This window comes from Podarcis pityusensis, assembly GCF_964106645.2.
Source record: "Podarcis pityusensis genome assembly, chromosome: 16".
Lineage (NCBI taxonomy): Eukaryota > Metazoa > Chordata > Lepidosauria > Squamata > Lacertidae > Podarcis > Podarcis pityusensis.
Genome location: NC_138041.1, coordinates 29,076,682 through 29,090,833, shown reverse-complemented (window position 1 = coordinate 29,090,833; position 14,152 = coordinate 29,076,682). Strand labels below are relative to the sequence as shown.

At 43.3% G+C, this 14,152-nt stretch overlaps 1 protein-coding gene across 1 annotated transcript; it reads right to left on the bottom strand.

Annotated features, from left to right (window-relative positions):
* Positions 1-5,553: 5,553 nt before the first annotated feature.
* On the bottom strand, positions 5,554-12,336 carry SDF2L1 (stromal cell derived factor 2 like 1). The gene is made up of 3 exons (XM_080985366.1): positions 12,015-12,336; positions 8,131-8,327; positions 5,554-6,142 (listed from the first exon to the last, which is right to left on the bottom strand). The coding sequence occupies exons 1-3, from the start codon at positions 12,220-12,222 to the stop codon at positions 5,864-5,866; spliced, it is 684 nt and encodes a 227-aa protein (XP_080841492.1). The 5' UTR covers positions 12,223-12,336; the 3' UTR covers positions 5,554-5,863.
* Between the last annotated feature and the right edge of the window lie 1,816 nt (positions 12,337-14,152).

The following is a 14,152-nucleotide window of genomic DNA, read 5'->3' as shown; positions in this document are numbered from 1 at the left end:
AGGCGGTCTGTTCCCTGCCTGTTAGTTTTGACGACTCATTGATTTGTAAAAAGTTTGGTGAGGACCTTAAAGAACTGCTGTAGGCTTTTATCAGTTGTGAGCCCACTGTGAGTGTAGTAATTGCAAGGATATATAAATAAACCAGACTCAATTAAAACTCCAAATCTTTTGTGGTCTGTTCCTGTGTGTATTTAACTCAGAAGCCACGTTGACTTCCATGGGGCTTGCTTCCAAGGCAGCGTATATTCGATTACAGCCTCGTCCGTCTAATGTACAAGCACTGGCAGAGGATTCAAATGAAATGACTTTTCAGCAAACCAGACTACTCTAGGTTTTGGCTTCAGGCTTCTTGTTTTGGTTGGGACTAGTTCTAGGAAAAGGCCTGATGCATGATTGAATGGCGGGCTCCCAACATTTTGAACTCCGCTTTTAAAGAGCTGCGTTTGGCTACGACTTCTGGCAGTTGCGAGGTGACGAGAGAGAGGCAGCCAAATACATTTTGAGAGCCTTGGTACCTTTGGCAAAAGCCGAGAAAAGGAAGTAGATGCCGCGACGAGGCCGTTCCCACCCTGCCCATGTATAAATTTGCGAGCGGTCCAAGCGAGCATGGCTGAAGTGCAGGTGGGGGTTGCCAAACCTGCAACATTCTCATGAATGTCCCGCACATAACAACACAAGCGAGCTTTTCATGGTTCACGGAGGCAGGCAATTATGTCAGATCACTCACATGCCAGGCGAGGCATAAAGGAAATAGAGCAGCGCCAACTAGCGGCCACGGTGGAAACTGCATGGAGCTGCATGGATTATAAAGTGATATTATAACATACCAGCCAACATTTTTCCAATGAAAATAGGGATATCCTAGTCTCCATCAGGAAGCTTCTCCTGTGTTTGATCTCACCGAACACACAGACTTCATGTACACATCTATATCTGTCATCTTGAGCCAATTACAACCTCTTCCCCTAACCTACCTTGCAAGATTGTTGTAAAGAAATAATGTGTGAGGGAAGGGATCGTGTACAACACCTTCAGAAGATGAATGGAATGAAGTAAAATTTTGGCTCTAAGCTGTGTTAAGTCAAAGAGAAAGGTGTAATATAATAATGATGATGGAAACAGAGATTTATCAGGAACATACCAGAGAGTAAATCCTATTGAACTCAATGAGACTTATTTCTGAGTAAAAATGCTTAAGATTGCAGTGTAAGGCTGCACAGTCTTTACCCAGTTACCTGAGACCAAGCTCAATTGAATACAGTGAGACTTATTTATGAGTACAGTGATACCTCGGGTTACAGACGCTTCAGATTACAGACGCTTCAGGTTACAGACTCCCCTAACCCAGAAATAGTACCTCGGGTTAAGAACTTTGCTTCAGGATGAGAACAGAAATCGCGTAGCGGCGGCACGGCAGCAGCAGAAGGCCCCATTAGCTAAAATGGTGCTTCAGGTTAAGAACAGTTTCAGGTTAAGAACGGACCTCTGGAACGAATTAAGTACTTAACCTAAAGTACCACTGTAGACATCTACAATAAAGGAATAAACGCTCTGTGTGTTTCCTAAGACATGGCTGGCTGCCAAAGCATTGCAATTAAAGAATTTAAAGTGGATCAGTGACCTTTTCCTTCAACATTATAGGAATGGCTTCATATACCAGTTTCATCATTACCTTCATTTGGTGCAGGTATTTTATTTTCAGTATAAATACGACTCTCTTTTTTGCACCTACACACACACACACCACTCTTAATTGTTCTCCGAGATGTAGAGGGAAGGAAAAAGGAAAACCGAGACATTCCAGGATCAAATCAGAAACCGAGGTGGCTTCTGTAATTCCGGGACTGTCCCAGGAAAACCAGGACACTTGAGGGTTATGTAATAAAAATACTGGGGTAGGGTGTGGGGGACACATGACGCTCATAGCTCATAGTATAGGAGAGGGTGAATGGTAAGAACTAGACAAGACCTTTATAAGAGCATCAACTGGGAAACCCTGGAAGCCTTTACACCTGACAGCATTTGCTGGCTAATTCTGCAGCTGCTAGCAAGGAACCCGACCAAAAAACTTCAGCAAACGTGCCAGCCCAGTAAACCAGACACCAAGCAAGCCGCTGCTGCCGCTGTAAAGAGCTCTGCAGTCCAGCTGTTAAACGTGCTCCCGGCTGCGGCTGTTGATTTCATTGCTGAAGGACAGGAGCAGTTTCCGCTGAGGTAACACAGCCAGCAATGAGGCCAAGCCAGCAGCATCATTGCAGGCAAGGGAACATTATATAGATATATTTTTCCAAAACTCACTTTTGAATAGATGACTGGAGTAGGAGAAACTTCTTCCCCATCCCTAATGCTGACTAACTGTTCAGTTGCTTCTGCGTATGCAGTCCCAGCTGCTTTTCATGTATTTTCAGTTGAATCAGTGCGAAATGGATATCCAACTAGCTGCAGGCAACTGGCAATGCATAACAACCACTGACCCTAGCTGGAAATAAAAGGTTTTTTCCTCTCTCTCTCTCTCTTTCTCTCTCTCTCACACACACACACACTTCTCTCTCATGTTAGATTGAGATGATTATTTTTAAATGTGATTATTACTGATTAGAGTGTTCATTAAAACAATGGTGTGTATTAAGAGATCAATCAGTTGGTATTATTTGGAGTGCCTTTGTAAACCAATATCTACTTTCTCTAGCAACAAAGCCTTTGGCAATTTCTACAAGATCAGAAAGGCAAATACAGGGAATCCTGGCAGAAAATGAGTTAACTGAAGTATCAATATGCAGAACGTATTATATACTACCATTGCAGTACCACTTAGAGGCAGTGGTGCAAGTCCATTCATATCAAGGTAGAAGTGCAGTACAGTCTTCTTTCAAGGAAGCAACTGAAACAGGTATACAGATAAATTATTGGGAATTCATATAGAGGACAACAGCCTTTTGCCCAGTGTCATTGGAGAATTCTAAGAAACCAAAAAATTCAATGCAATTTTGAAAGGTTCAGTCTACCATCTTGATTCAAAACAGCCTCCGGAGATGAAAACTGCTCCTCTATCACAAGAACCATCAGGTCAAATTTAGTTATGATATCCTAAGACGAGTCCAAATTGCAAAGCAAACAAGACCTTCCAAATCTATAGTAGATGAAGCAAAGCAACACATTTCAGTACAATGTGGTTTAAAATTGTAGCAATTGGTATCTGGTGTGGCTGTCAATTGATTAAAGACGTTTTCATCGATTGACCAGCACTTTACTTTTAAGTCATCAATGAATGGCTTAAAATTTATATAAATCCGTATTACGGCCATAACTTCAATTCCAAGTGACTTGATTCAGCATACTGGCTACTGACCTGGAAGTTATGAGTCCATGAAACACTCCAGTGCAGCTAATCTTTTCTGGAGAGTGAAAGGCTGTGCCTCAAATGACCCCCTTAGTCCAATTGGATCCTTCTTAAGTGGGAACAGAGAACAGTTCATATCCATCTCAGAATAATAAAAAAGCAAAATGATTACAACAGGCTATTACAGGAGAAATTTCTTTATAGGTTCATGAAGGGGCAACAGAAACTCAGAAAATCCCTAGCTATTGCTGGCCATACTACAGCACATTGAAATGGGATAAATGATGTCACTAATAAAATAGAGTGAAATCTCCTGGTGCTGTATGCAATTAGTGTTGTATTAAGAAGTCTGTGTTAATGTAGAAAAATAACCTATAGGGAGAGTATGTATCTTTGGAAGGAAAACTAGACCTAGCCTTAAGATGATCCCATCCTCTGCTAAGGAAAAAGAAGGCTGATTTGAGCAATGCCCACTGCTAATCCTACAGTAAAGTACTTTATACCAGGTTTAATTATCCAAGCCTAGTATTGTCTATTCTGACTGGCAGTGGCTCTGTGGGATCCCACAGGGAGGTCTTTCCCATTATCTGCTACCTGATCTTCTTTAACTGGTGATGCTAGGGATTTGAACCTGGGATCTTCTATATACAAAGCCAACACTGTAACAGCAATCTATGGTCCCCCTCCGTGTGGAGTCTAGTGATGGTGATTGTGATCTCTACCTCTTGGTGAGACTTACCTTTCTGTTGTCTCTTGGTGCCCATCGTTGGACCTTCCCCTTTGACAGATCAGTTACCCCAGTGGTCCTTTACTGCAGGTCAACCAGCTCAGAAATCAGACCTTCCAGCTGAAAGCCCTCTTGGGGTATGGGCCCATTGTCCTAGCTAGTTGAAGCATATTTGGGGGGGGGGGGCTAGAAAGCCCTCCTACATGGCAGGCTTGTATAACTTGCTTGATGGTGCCTACTAGCAAGACAATTCTGGAAGTAAAAATGCTTCTGTTTCTTTCATTGACATGCATGGTAGTGAAAAGGGAAATGAGGGACTTTTCAGAAATTTTTGGAATGGTGCTGGCCAAAAAATAATAATGCTGGCATTGCCAAGAACATTTCATCAACCTTGCTCTCTACCAAGAGTTAGGGAAAATCCAGGGCAAGGAAAACACTGCCTTCTGACATAGGAACACAGAGTTCCCATTTGGACTTTTTCAAATTGCATAATAAACCTAGAGTTCCATGCCATCAGCACTCCCAGCCTCACAAGTGGTCAAAAGCTGCTTCTATTTTACTTAGTAACTTCTGATGGAACACATATGCACTGTACTCTATAAGTGTGGTCATCCACTGCCCTTCAGAAAGTGAGGCACTGGCTCTCAATAAGGCCTCCAGCCTCTGGCCACCCTATCCAAAAGGAATGCTCATCTCAGAATCCATCCAGGCTCATGCAGGTGCTGTCCATCACAGCTTCTGTTGTCCTTGTCAAGAGCACAACCTAAGAACATCAGTTCTACCCAGTGATACTTGTGCCTCCTGGGGAAAAAATGGGTATGAGTGCAGTGCAGCCACATGACTCAGCTCACATATAAATGGGGGCAATGTTGGGGTAGCAGAGTAACCTAATGACCCACCCCTAGTCAGAATAAAGACTAGTTGTGCAAGGATCTGCCTTTTCAATATATATAAATATCAATCACTTTGTGAAGGGGAAGTCACTGGGTTCCAGATTGTGTATGTGCTCATAAAGTATATTTGGCTTTCCTTTAGCTAGGCTCCTGTTTAATGTTAAGTATACAAAATGGAGAGGGGAAAGGTACTAGGTATTAAATGAAACTGACCCAAGCTGTACAAAGAAGTGTATTTAGTCAACAGTATGAAACCACCTTAGGATGGTCTTCCACATAGCAAATTTCCCCTTCCCTTCACTAGTGAAATGTAACTACTTTTTAAAAATTCCTTTACTCCAAAATACTCATCTACATATTTCCCAAGAGATACAAATGAACGCTAGCAGCAAATGATGCATAATGGGAGCTAAAAAGAATAGGACTGAACTACAGATATTTTGGCAGGATTATAAAGTATTTTATCTACAAAACTTTTTATCTCTTCCTAGACTTACATTATAGCACACATACACCCCACACACCTTCTGGTTGTTGCTAAAAGCAAGGTTTCCATACATATATTTTTAATGAGTTTACGTAAAACTTAGGAATTACAAAAATTTAAGTTTTATTGCACTTTGGATTAGATTGTTTACACAGCAAGTGACTATTTTCTTAGTTAAGGGAAAGAAGGAATGAGATAAGAAAAAGGAAATGACTTTTGAAAATAGATGGGGGCGCAAACAGCAAATCTAGCTTCTTTTCGGTCTGAATTCACCAAAATTGCAGTTACTCATGAAAACATTGACCTGTAAATATATTCCAGTGTCTTAACAATATTGGAAAATGAGGGTGGTGTTTAAAGAAAGGAACCACCTCATACACTTTGGTGGACTCTAACATAAAATGTCGACCACACATTCAGAGCTCATCGTGCTTTGTAGAGTCCAAGCTGGGCTTAATGAAAACACCTTCCATAGCCTTCCAGTAGTTGTGATGATTAGGAGAATGTATGCCATGGACTTCCCGCTGTCCCCTGATTGGATGGCCATACTGTTCGCCTGTTACTGTAAGGAACACATCCGTTCCTATGTGCTTGAAACGTACTGCGTCGTCTCGCTCCCAGTATGTCCCACTGCATTGCACTGTCCACACATCTAAGTCATCTCCTTCTCCATCATCACCAAAGGCGCTAACTTCCTATAAGAACAAAAAGGGTGGGGGTAGATATTGTTTGCGTGTGTGTTGTGTGTGTGACATCACACAAGCAGAATGACAGTAGTATATGGAAATGATAAAATGATCTGGTACCCACTTCAAAATAATAATGCAACGTGTTGTATTCTACTCAAGGTTGACCCACTGAAATTAATGGAATTAAATTTGTCATTTTTATTAATTTCCATGGGTCCACTCTGAGTAGGATTAGAATTGGCTACAACAAATATAACAGAGTATAGGGGACACTTGACCCTCCAGATCAGGCATAGGCAAACTCGGCTCTCCAGATGTTTTGGGACTACAACTCCCATCACCCCTAGCTAACAGGACAAGTGGTCAGGGATGATGAGAGGTGTAGTCCCAAAATATCTAGAGGGCTGAGTTTGCCTACGCCTGCTCCAGATATTGCTGAACTACAACTCCTATCATCCCTGGTCACTGACCATGCTTGCTGGGGTTGATTGGAGTTGTAGTTCAGCAACATCTGGAGAGCTAAAGCTTCCTGACACCTGAAATGTAACCCTGTTTTTTAGAATCTAAATGCCAAAACCAAGTGTTACTGAAACAGTCAGGAATTGGAAGTGGGAAATGAAGTACATTATCAGTGATTGCTTATGATCAAATAAGAACAAAACAACTATGAAGGATAGAAGTGCAAAGCCCACAGATAACATCTTGCATTTGCCTTGGACCTGGTAGGTACAGTATCTTTAATCCAGCCACAATCCTTCAGACTATCTACTGTAACACAGGAATAATAATAATACTGGGTAAGGGGTATTAGTATTTGCCCTGCCTTTTGACATTTAAGCTATTTGTTTTGTAGGACCCACTATAATCTATAGAATTCTGTTTCTTTCTTGAACTATTTTACTGGTTCTAATTCCTCTATAAACTATTTTACTTGTTTTGGTTTTAACCAGCTGCAAAACATTATAGTAAAGGTCAGATAAGAGATCTTATTTGAAGCATTTTGAACATTTTAAATTACTATATGAATACTAAATGACATTTCATTAACCACATCACAGATTCTAGAGTCATGGGAGATTGTTCTGTACAGTACTGCAGAGAAGCCACTCAGATTTTCTCTCTGCTCTATGTATTCATGTTCCACAGCAAGTAAATAGCAACTACAGTGGTGCCTCGCAAGACGAAATTAATCCGTCCCGCGAGTCTCTTCGTCTTGCGGTTTTTTCGTCTTGCGAAGCACGGCTATTAGCGGCTTAGCGGCTATTAACGGCTTAGCTGCTATTAACGGCTTAGCGGCTATTAACGGCTTAGCGGCTTTAAGAAAAAGGAAACAAACTCGCAAGAACTCGCAAGACGTTTCGTCTTGCGAAGCAAGCCCATAGGGAAATTCGTCTTGCGGAACGACTCAAAAAACGGAAAACTCTTTCGTCTAGCGAGTTTTTCGTCTTGCGAGGCATTCGTCTTGCGGGGCACCACTGTACAATGGAAGAAGTTCATAAACTACAGATTAGGACAAGGTTATCTTCTGTTATACATCTAAGAACCAGCCTTTAACATATACCAGTGTGAATTTGGGGCATGTTACCAATAGTCCACCATTATGAATACAACCTAAGCCACAGCAACAACCACTTTCTGCATACTTAAGAAGTGTTATCTGGGCCACCCCTCTACAAATCACATTCTCTTCTGCATCAAGAGAGAAATTAAGTAGAAGAGGATATAACACATAGCAAGAGACCTAAGCAATTCTGCATTGAGACTTATTTCTGAGTAAACTTGCATAGAATTGAATGGCATATCTTTATAATAAAATTGTATACTACATATGGAAAAGCACAACTGATATTTTAATCTGTTCCTAAATATATAGATATTTCATGCCTTCATAACTTTCCAATTCAATTTAAGAGTAAACTCCATTTTGATTTGCTTACATTTTTTGAGACACTTAAAATAAGTAAACAAGTATGAAGGACAAGCTCTGGTTTTACCTGATTATTGGAGAGTGGTGATGGGAAGTGGTGGGTGTGCAAGTTTTTCCCTGTATTAACATGGGTAAGGCGTACTGTTTGCCCACACTTTACAGGCATTCCTCGCTGGCAGGACCCATCAGTTTTGCCTCTGATCCGCCAATAGCTGTTAGCATCATCAGAAACTTCAACTCCAGTTACTGACTGTTGACCACTTCCTATAAACAAAACAATTGCTATATAGTCATTGTGTGCAGATACAGAGGCAGGTAATAAGACTTTGTCATAAAACTGGGCCAAGTGAGGTTGCTCCACCTGCTTGTTCTTTCTTTCCTGAGAACACTGCTCTCTTCAAAAAACAAACAAAAAAGCAGAACATCCCCCCTCTTTTACAGAGAGGCCCCTTCTCTTTTTGCTTCAGCATGCCTTTGGTTTGCAAGGTTTCCCCCCTGCCATTATTAAGCTTTATTTGGATTTTAACTTACTATTTTGAATTTGGCTTTTATATGCTGCAATTTATTTCTTTTTATGATTGTTGTGTATGCTTCAGTTATGTTTTTGTGCAGCCTGTGTCCTCAGACAGAAAAGCAGGATAAAAATAATAAATTTAATCAATGTTTCTAAACTTTCTATGTCCAATGGGAGCAATTAACCATGACAGCTAAATTCCATTTCCGTGTACAAATATTTTATTATATACTTTTGTATGTACTGGAACTAGCTGCCTTGAGGCTTTGGTAATAATACAGGATGTAAACTTAGAAAAGAATACAGAAACGTCTATACCAGGGTGCTGGAGACAAACATGCATGTGTACACAAACAAAGGGTCTACTAATGCTGGTGAGTTCCCCCTAGCAACATCTGTATGGCTACTGTTGAAAACAGAATGCTGAACAAGATGCATCTCCACACCTGATCCAGGGGGACTCTTCGTATCATATGTCCTTGATATATATATATATATATATATATATATATATATATTCCTTGTAGGCAGGTCAATAAGCAGCTATTAGCCATAATAGGCAAAAGCTCCCTGTTCAGAAGCAGTCTATCAGCGAAGATATCCATTACTTTATTGTCCTGCATGTTGATAAGTTTCATGCAAAGGTATCTGGCTGGGGGCAGCGTAGGAAACAGGATGTCAGATTATTAAGACCTTTAGGTCTGATCTAGCAGATCTCTCTTCTTATGCTCTTTATAAAAGATCAGATAAGCTCCTGGTGGAGAAACCTATTCAGTGGTTAATGCTTTCACCATGCAAACTTCAGCAGTTGCCATAAGCCCCTGATACATTCTAAGCACATTATTTCCCCCCAAAGAAGCCTGGGAACTGTAACTTGTTAAGGGTGCTGGGAACTGTACAGTGGTGCCTCGCAAGACGAAATTAATTCGTTCTGCGAGTTTTTTTGCCTTGCGAATTTTTCGTCTTGCGAAGCACGGTTTCCCATAGGAATGCATTGAAACGGTTTCCCATAGGAAAAAGGAAACAAACTTGCAAGACGTTTTCGTCTTGCGAAGCAAGCCCATAGGGAAATTCGTCTTGCGAAGCAACTCAAAAAACGAAAAACTCTTTCGTCTTGCGAGTTTTTCGTCTTGCGAGGCATTCGTCTTGCAAGGTACCACTGTATCTAGGTGAGGGGAAAACTACAGTGCCCAGAATTCTTTGAGTGAATCAGAGAATCATAGAATTGGAAGGTAAAGTGTGTAAGTAGTTTAGCATTAGATGACTCTACCTCTCACTGGCTCTAGTTCTGCCTACTCTTTGGGCTTCCACCTGACCAGCCCCTATGGGTACCAGCCACCATCCTGTTCTGTTCTGCCTAAGTGACCTATTTTGAACACAATAGGACCCACCTTCCCAATCTCATCTCTATCCATTGCCTCACCTTGCCCCTTCTTCCCTTCCCTTGTTCCCTCTGTAATGAACATTCCCTCATTCACCATGTCCCTATATCTTACTACAGGGGTAAGCCAACATGGTGCCCTCCAGGTGCTGCTGGACTACAACTGTGACCCTGGCTGGGGCTGATGGGAGTTGTAGTCCAGCAGCAACTGGAGGGCACCACACTAGCTACCCCTGTATCGTGGTGACCAAATCAAAGTGTGCATAATTGAAATGGCCACATTTTCTCCCCACACCTCCATTTCTCCTTTCCCTAACTTGTTTCCCTGTGTCTGTTTTACACTTCAGACACCCTTGGGGCAGGGCATACCTGCCATACCTGTTCTTTTGTAAAACACCATGGCCATGTTCGCTTCCTCCTCCTCCTCCCTCTTGATCCCTTTTTCCTTTTGGGGTTCTGCCATTTGCCACTGAGAAGTCTGTGGGCACCGCCTGTTTTATCACCAATACCTCCTAAACCGCTCTGGGAGCCTTTTCAGGGCCTGTCGCTGTCGGTATGTTCAGGGCCTGTCGGTATGTTTTTTCCTCCTTCCTCCTGATGCCTTTTTTCCTTATGGTTTACTCATTTTCTGACTGTAAAAGCCTGAGGGAAGAGGGCTGTTTTATCATGGGCATCTCCCAAGTTGCTCTGGGACATGACCATGATTTATGTTGGGGGGTGCAGGACAGCCACCTGTCATTAATTATCCTCTGCCAAGCAGATTCAGAATGAAATGTCAGCTGCTTTAAACTGCTTTCTTTTGACCCAAAGGGCTCAGAAAAATCCATCAAAATATTTCTACAATTTCTACTTTTGGTAGAAATTGCATTTCTACTAAAAATAGGTATTTTTATTTACTTACTTGATGCGGGGGGGGGGGGGGCGCACCTCCTACACCCATGCTCTGGGAACCTGTTTAGGCTGATGAGGAGGACTAAACATTATCAACATCAATACTCAGGAGTGCCAGCTTGGCTGTGGGTGCCCTGGGCTATGGGTGCCATGCAGTGTGCATGGCCCTGGCACTCAAATTTGTGGGTGCCCAGCCACTTCATGGGGAATTTTGTGGGCGCTCAGCAGGACCGGATTTAGGTTTGATGAGACCCTAAGCTATTGAAGGTAATGGGACCCTTTATATGTCCAGCTGTCCTTTGTCAACAACAAATTGTCGCTGTTTTTTGTGTTGAATATATGCTATATGGTAATTATGGACCTAATAGATATCTAAAGCCACTTGCACATAACAAAATACGCAGAATGTAGGCACCCTATATATAGAAATGAGCAAACCAGTGATATTTTAGGGAGAAGGCTAGCAGGCGGGGCCCTTTACTTACATCATAGGAGCCTACACAACACAAAACACTATTGCTGTATGTAGGTTTTTAAATATTTTTTTATCCTATATTTTGGAAATGTACATCCAGTTTTTCTTTTCCTTTTAATTTTTTTGGGGCCCCTGAAGAGAACGGGGCCCTAAGCTATAGCTTGTTTAGCTTATACGTAAATCTGGCACTGGTGCTCGGGCCCCCCAGCACCTATGCCACTACAGTGATAGCTTTGGTTAAGAACTTAATTTGTTCTGGAGGTCCATTCTTAACCTGAAACTGTTCTTAACCTGAAGCACCACTTTAGCTAATGGGGCCTCCTGCTGCCGCTGTGCGATTTCTGTTCTCATCCAGAAGCAAAGTTCTTAACCCGAGGTATTATTTCTGGGTTAGTGGAGTCTGTAACCTGAAGCGTATGTAACCTGAAGCGTATGTAACCCGAGATACCACTGTACTGCTAATGGCATCCTTCCTCTGAAGGCCACTAGCTGGGAACACGATGCCGGGCTCTGACGGGCCCTCGGGTGTCTAACCCGCCCCACAGCCTCCGCCTGGGGCCGAGAGGGGTTTCATTTCCTCCCGGCAGCCGCGCGGCTCTTTCCTCTTTTTCCCCCGCTCTGAAACCGATTCCGGCCGCCGCCCTCCCTTCCTCTGTCTCGCCTCGCCTCCCGCCCGAGTCGTCTCCTCACCGGATCCGTACTTGACCTCGTGCGAGTGCAGCCGCACGTTGTGCCGGGTGTTGAGCAGCTTCAGCACCGAGCCGCAAGTGACAGCGCCCTCCTCGGCTCCCGTCGCCAGGCCCGAGCCGCACACGAGGAGGAGCAGAGAGAGCGGCGACAACGGCCAGGAGCGAGAAGCCAGGGGCGGGAAGCCGCCGCGGCCACTCGGTCGCCGCATCCCCCCGAGTCCCTCAGCACCGCGACGGCGGCGGAGGCGGCTGAGGTAAACGGCGAACTGTCGCCTCAGGAACCGTTTCCGCCACCGGCGCCCGGCGCGGACCAATCAGCGGCTGCCAACGGCGCCCACGCGCTCCCCCGTCCTGCCGCCGGCTCGCGAAGGCGACGAAGGAGATGCTCATTGGCGCGCGGCGGCGGAGCGGCCAATCGGGTGTTGCGGCGTGGCGGAGGAACGCGCCTCCCCCTCCTCGCCTTTTCCCCCAACTCCACCCCTCCTTCCCGAGAAAGGGGCGGGGCCGAAGCGAAATGGGAAAGGCGAGATGCTGAGGAGGCCAACTGGCTCTCTCAGGGGCTGGCTCCGCAGAGACACGGGTTCGAGCCCCGTCCTCTCCCCAAACAATTCAACCCCCAAACTGCAGGTCGAGGAGTCATTTCCCGCTAATTCTGAGAGAAGGCGCTTTGCCCGTTTCAGATTCTATGTCCTTTCCTTCAGAAAAGTGTTCCGCTGGGAGGAAAGACGCTTTACATTATAAACTTAGGCATTTTTGAAAAATTGGCCAGCCTACATGCAATTGTTTAACTGCCTTGTCAGGGTGAGTTTTTGTTTTTTAAAGGCCCAATGCATACAATATTACTGTGGATCAGTAATCCTCAACCTTTTAAGGGCTGGGACCTACATTTAATCCAAATATTGCCTTTTGGGACCCATATGTTACATTTTATTAGCTATATATTTGCATGGTGACATTATTATCATTGATGTATTTAATCGCCTTCTAAACCACCACCTCAAGGCGATTTACATATAAATAGCAACAGTTAAACACACACACACAAACAACGAATATATTTGAAGCAGGACTTAAAACCCTAACAAGTGGGTACATGTGACGAAGACCCTGTTATAAGAATTCTAAGGTCTCGAATATAGAATAAATGTTCATAAATGTACAAGGCAAACAGATACACATAAGTATATAAACCATGTGTCTGAAATAGTGCAGGAGAGCAAGCCATTTTGACTCTCCCAAATTGACCTCAAATATTTCTCTGCAAGGAGGAAGGAAATGGGAAAAACTTTCCAATTGTCTTTGGACTGTAGGGGCCTCTGCACCTCCCTGCAAATACAGTCTGGCAAGTATCTGTTAAGCTGAGCAAACTATCAATATCTGTAAGAGATTCAGGAACTAAATCTACCCAGAAAATGCAATTAAGTAAGGCATTATCAGGTATCCTGGCAGACAGGAGAGAAGCAACACTCTCAAATTTCTGCTGCAGACCACCTCCTTCTGTGATGTAGGTATGATGTTTGGGGGGGGGTGGTCTTGGGTTACAGGGTGCACAATTTCCAAAGTCTTTATAGGGGTTTGCGCTCCATTGTTTGGGGTCTCTCTTAACGCCTTGCTAGGAGGGGAGGGAATAATAAAGAGAAAAATAAAGATCTGCCTTGCTTTCTATGAAACTTGCCTCCATCTATTCATCATGGACTTAGGGGACTCAGACCCTTGGGGAGTTGGGCAGCAAAAGCCAAACTCTCTATTTTTCCTATAACAACTCATTTATCCATCCTGGGAAAGCCTGTCAGAACAAAAGCATCTCCGGCTCCTTCCGGAAAGTGCAGACAATGCACACCTGTTTTATCTCGACAGGAATACTGTTCCATGGGGGAATAAAATATTATTATTTCATAAATTTGTATACTGTCCTATAGCCACGGGTCTCAGAGCAGTTCCCAGCATAAAATCACAATATAAAAAACCAAATACATAATAAAATCACAATATAAAAAATAAAATACATAATAAAAATAAATACAAAAATAAGAACAAGAACAACCCAATAATCCCCTCCTCCCCAACACATTTTAAAAGGGTGTTGGATGTCCATCAGCCAAAGGCCTAGTTGAAGAGGAACGTTTTTGCCTGGCGCCT

What these genes read in the sequence shown, in the direction of transcription:
- SDF2L1 (XM_080985366.1), bottom strand. Translation starts at nt 12,222, where the DNA reads ATGCGGCGACCGAGTGGCCGCGGCGGCTTCCCGCCCCTGGCTTCTCGC. An exon ending in CGAGGTCAAGTACGGATCCG is followed by an intron (nt 8,328 to 12,014) that starts GTGAGGAGACGA and finishes TTTTGTTTATAG; the next exon opens with GAAGTGGTCAACAGTCAGTA. An exon ending in CACCACTCTCCAATAATCAG is followed by an intron (nt 6,143 to 8,130) that starts GTAAAACCAGAG and finishes TTGTTCTTATAG; the next exon opens with GAAGTTAGCGCCTTTGGTGA.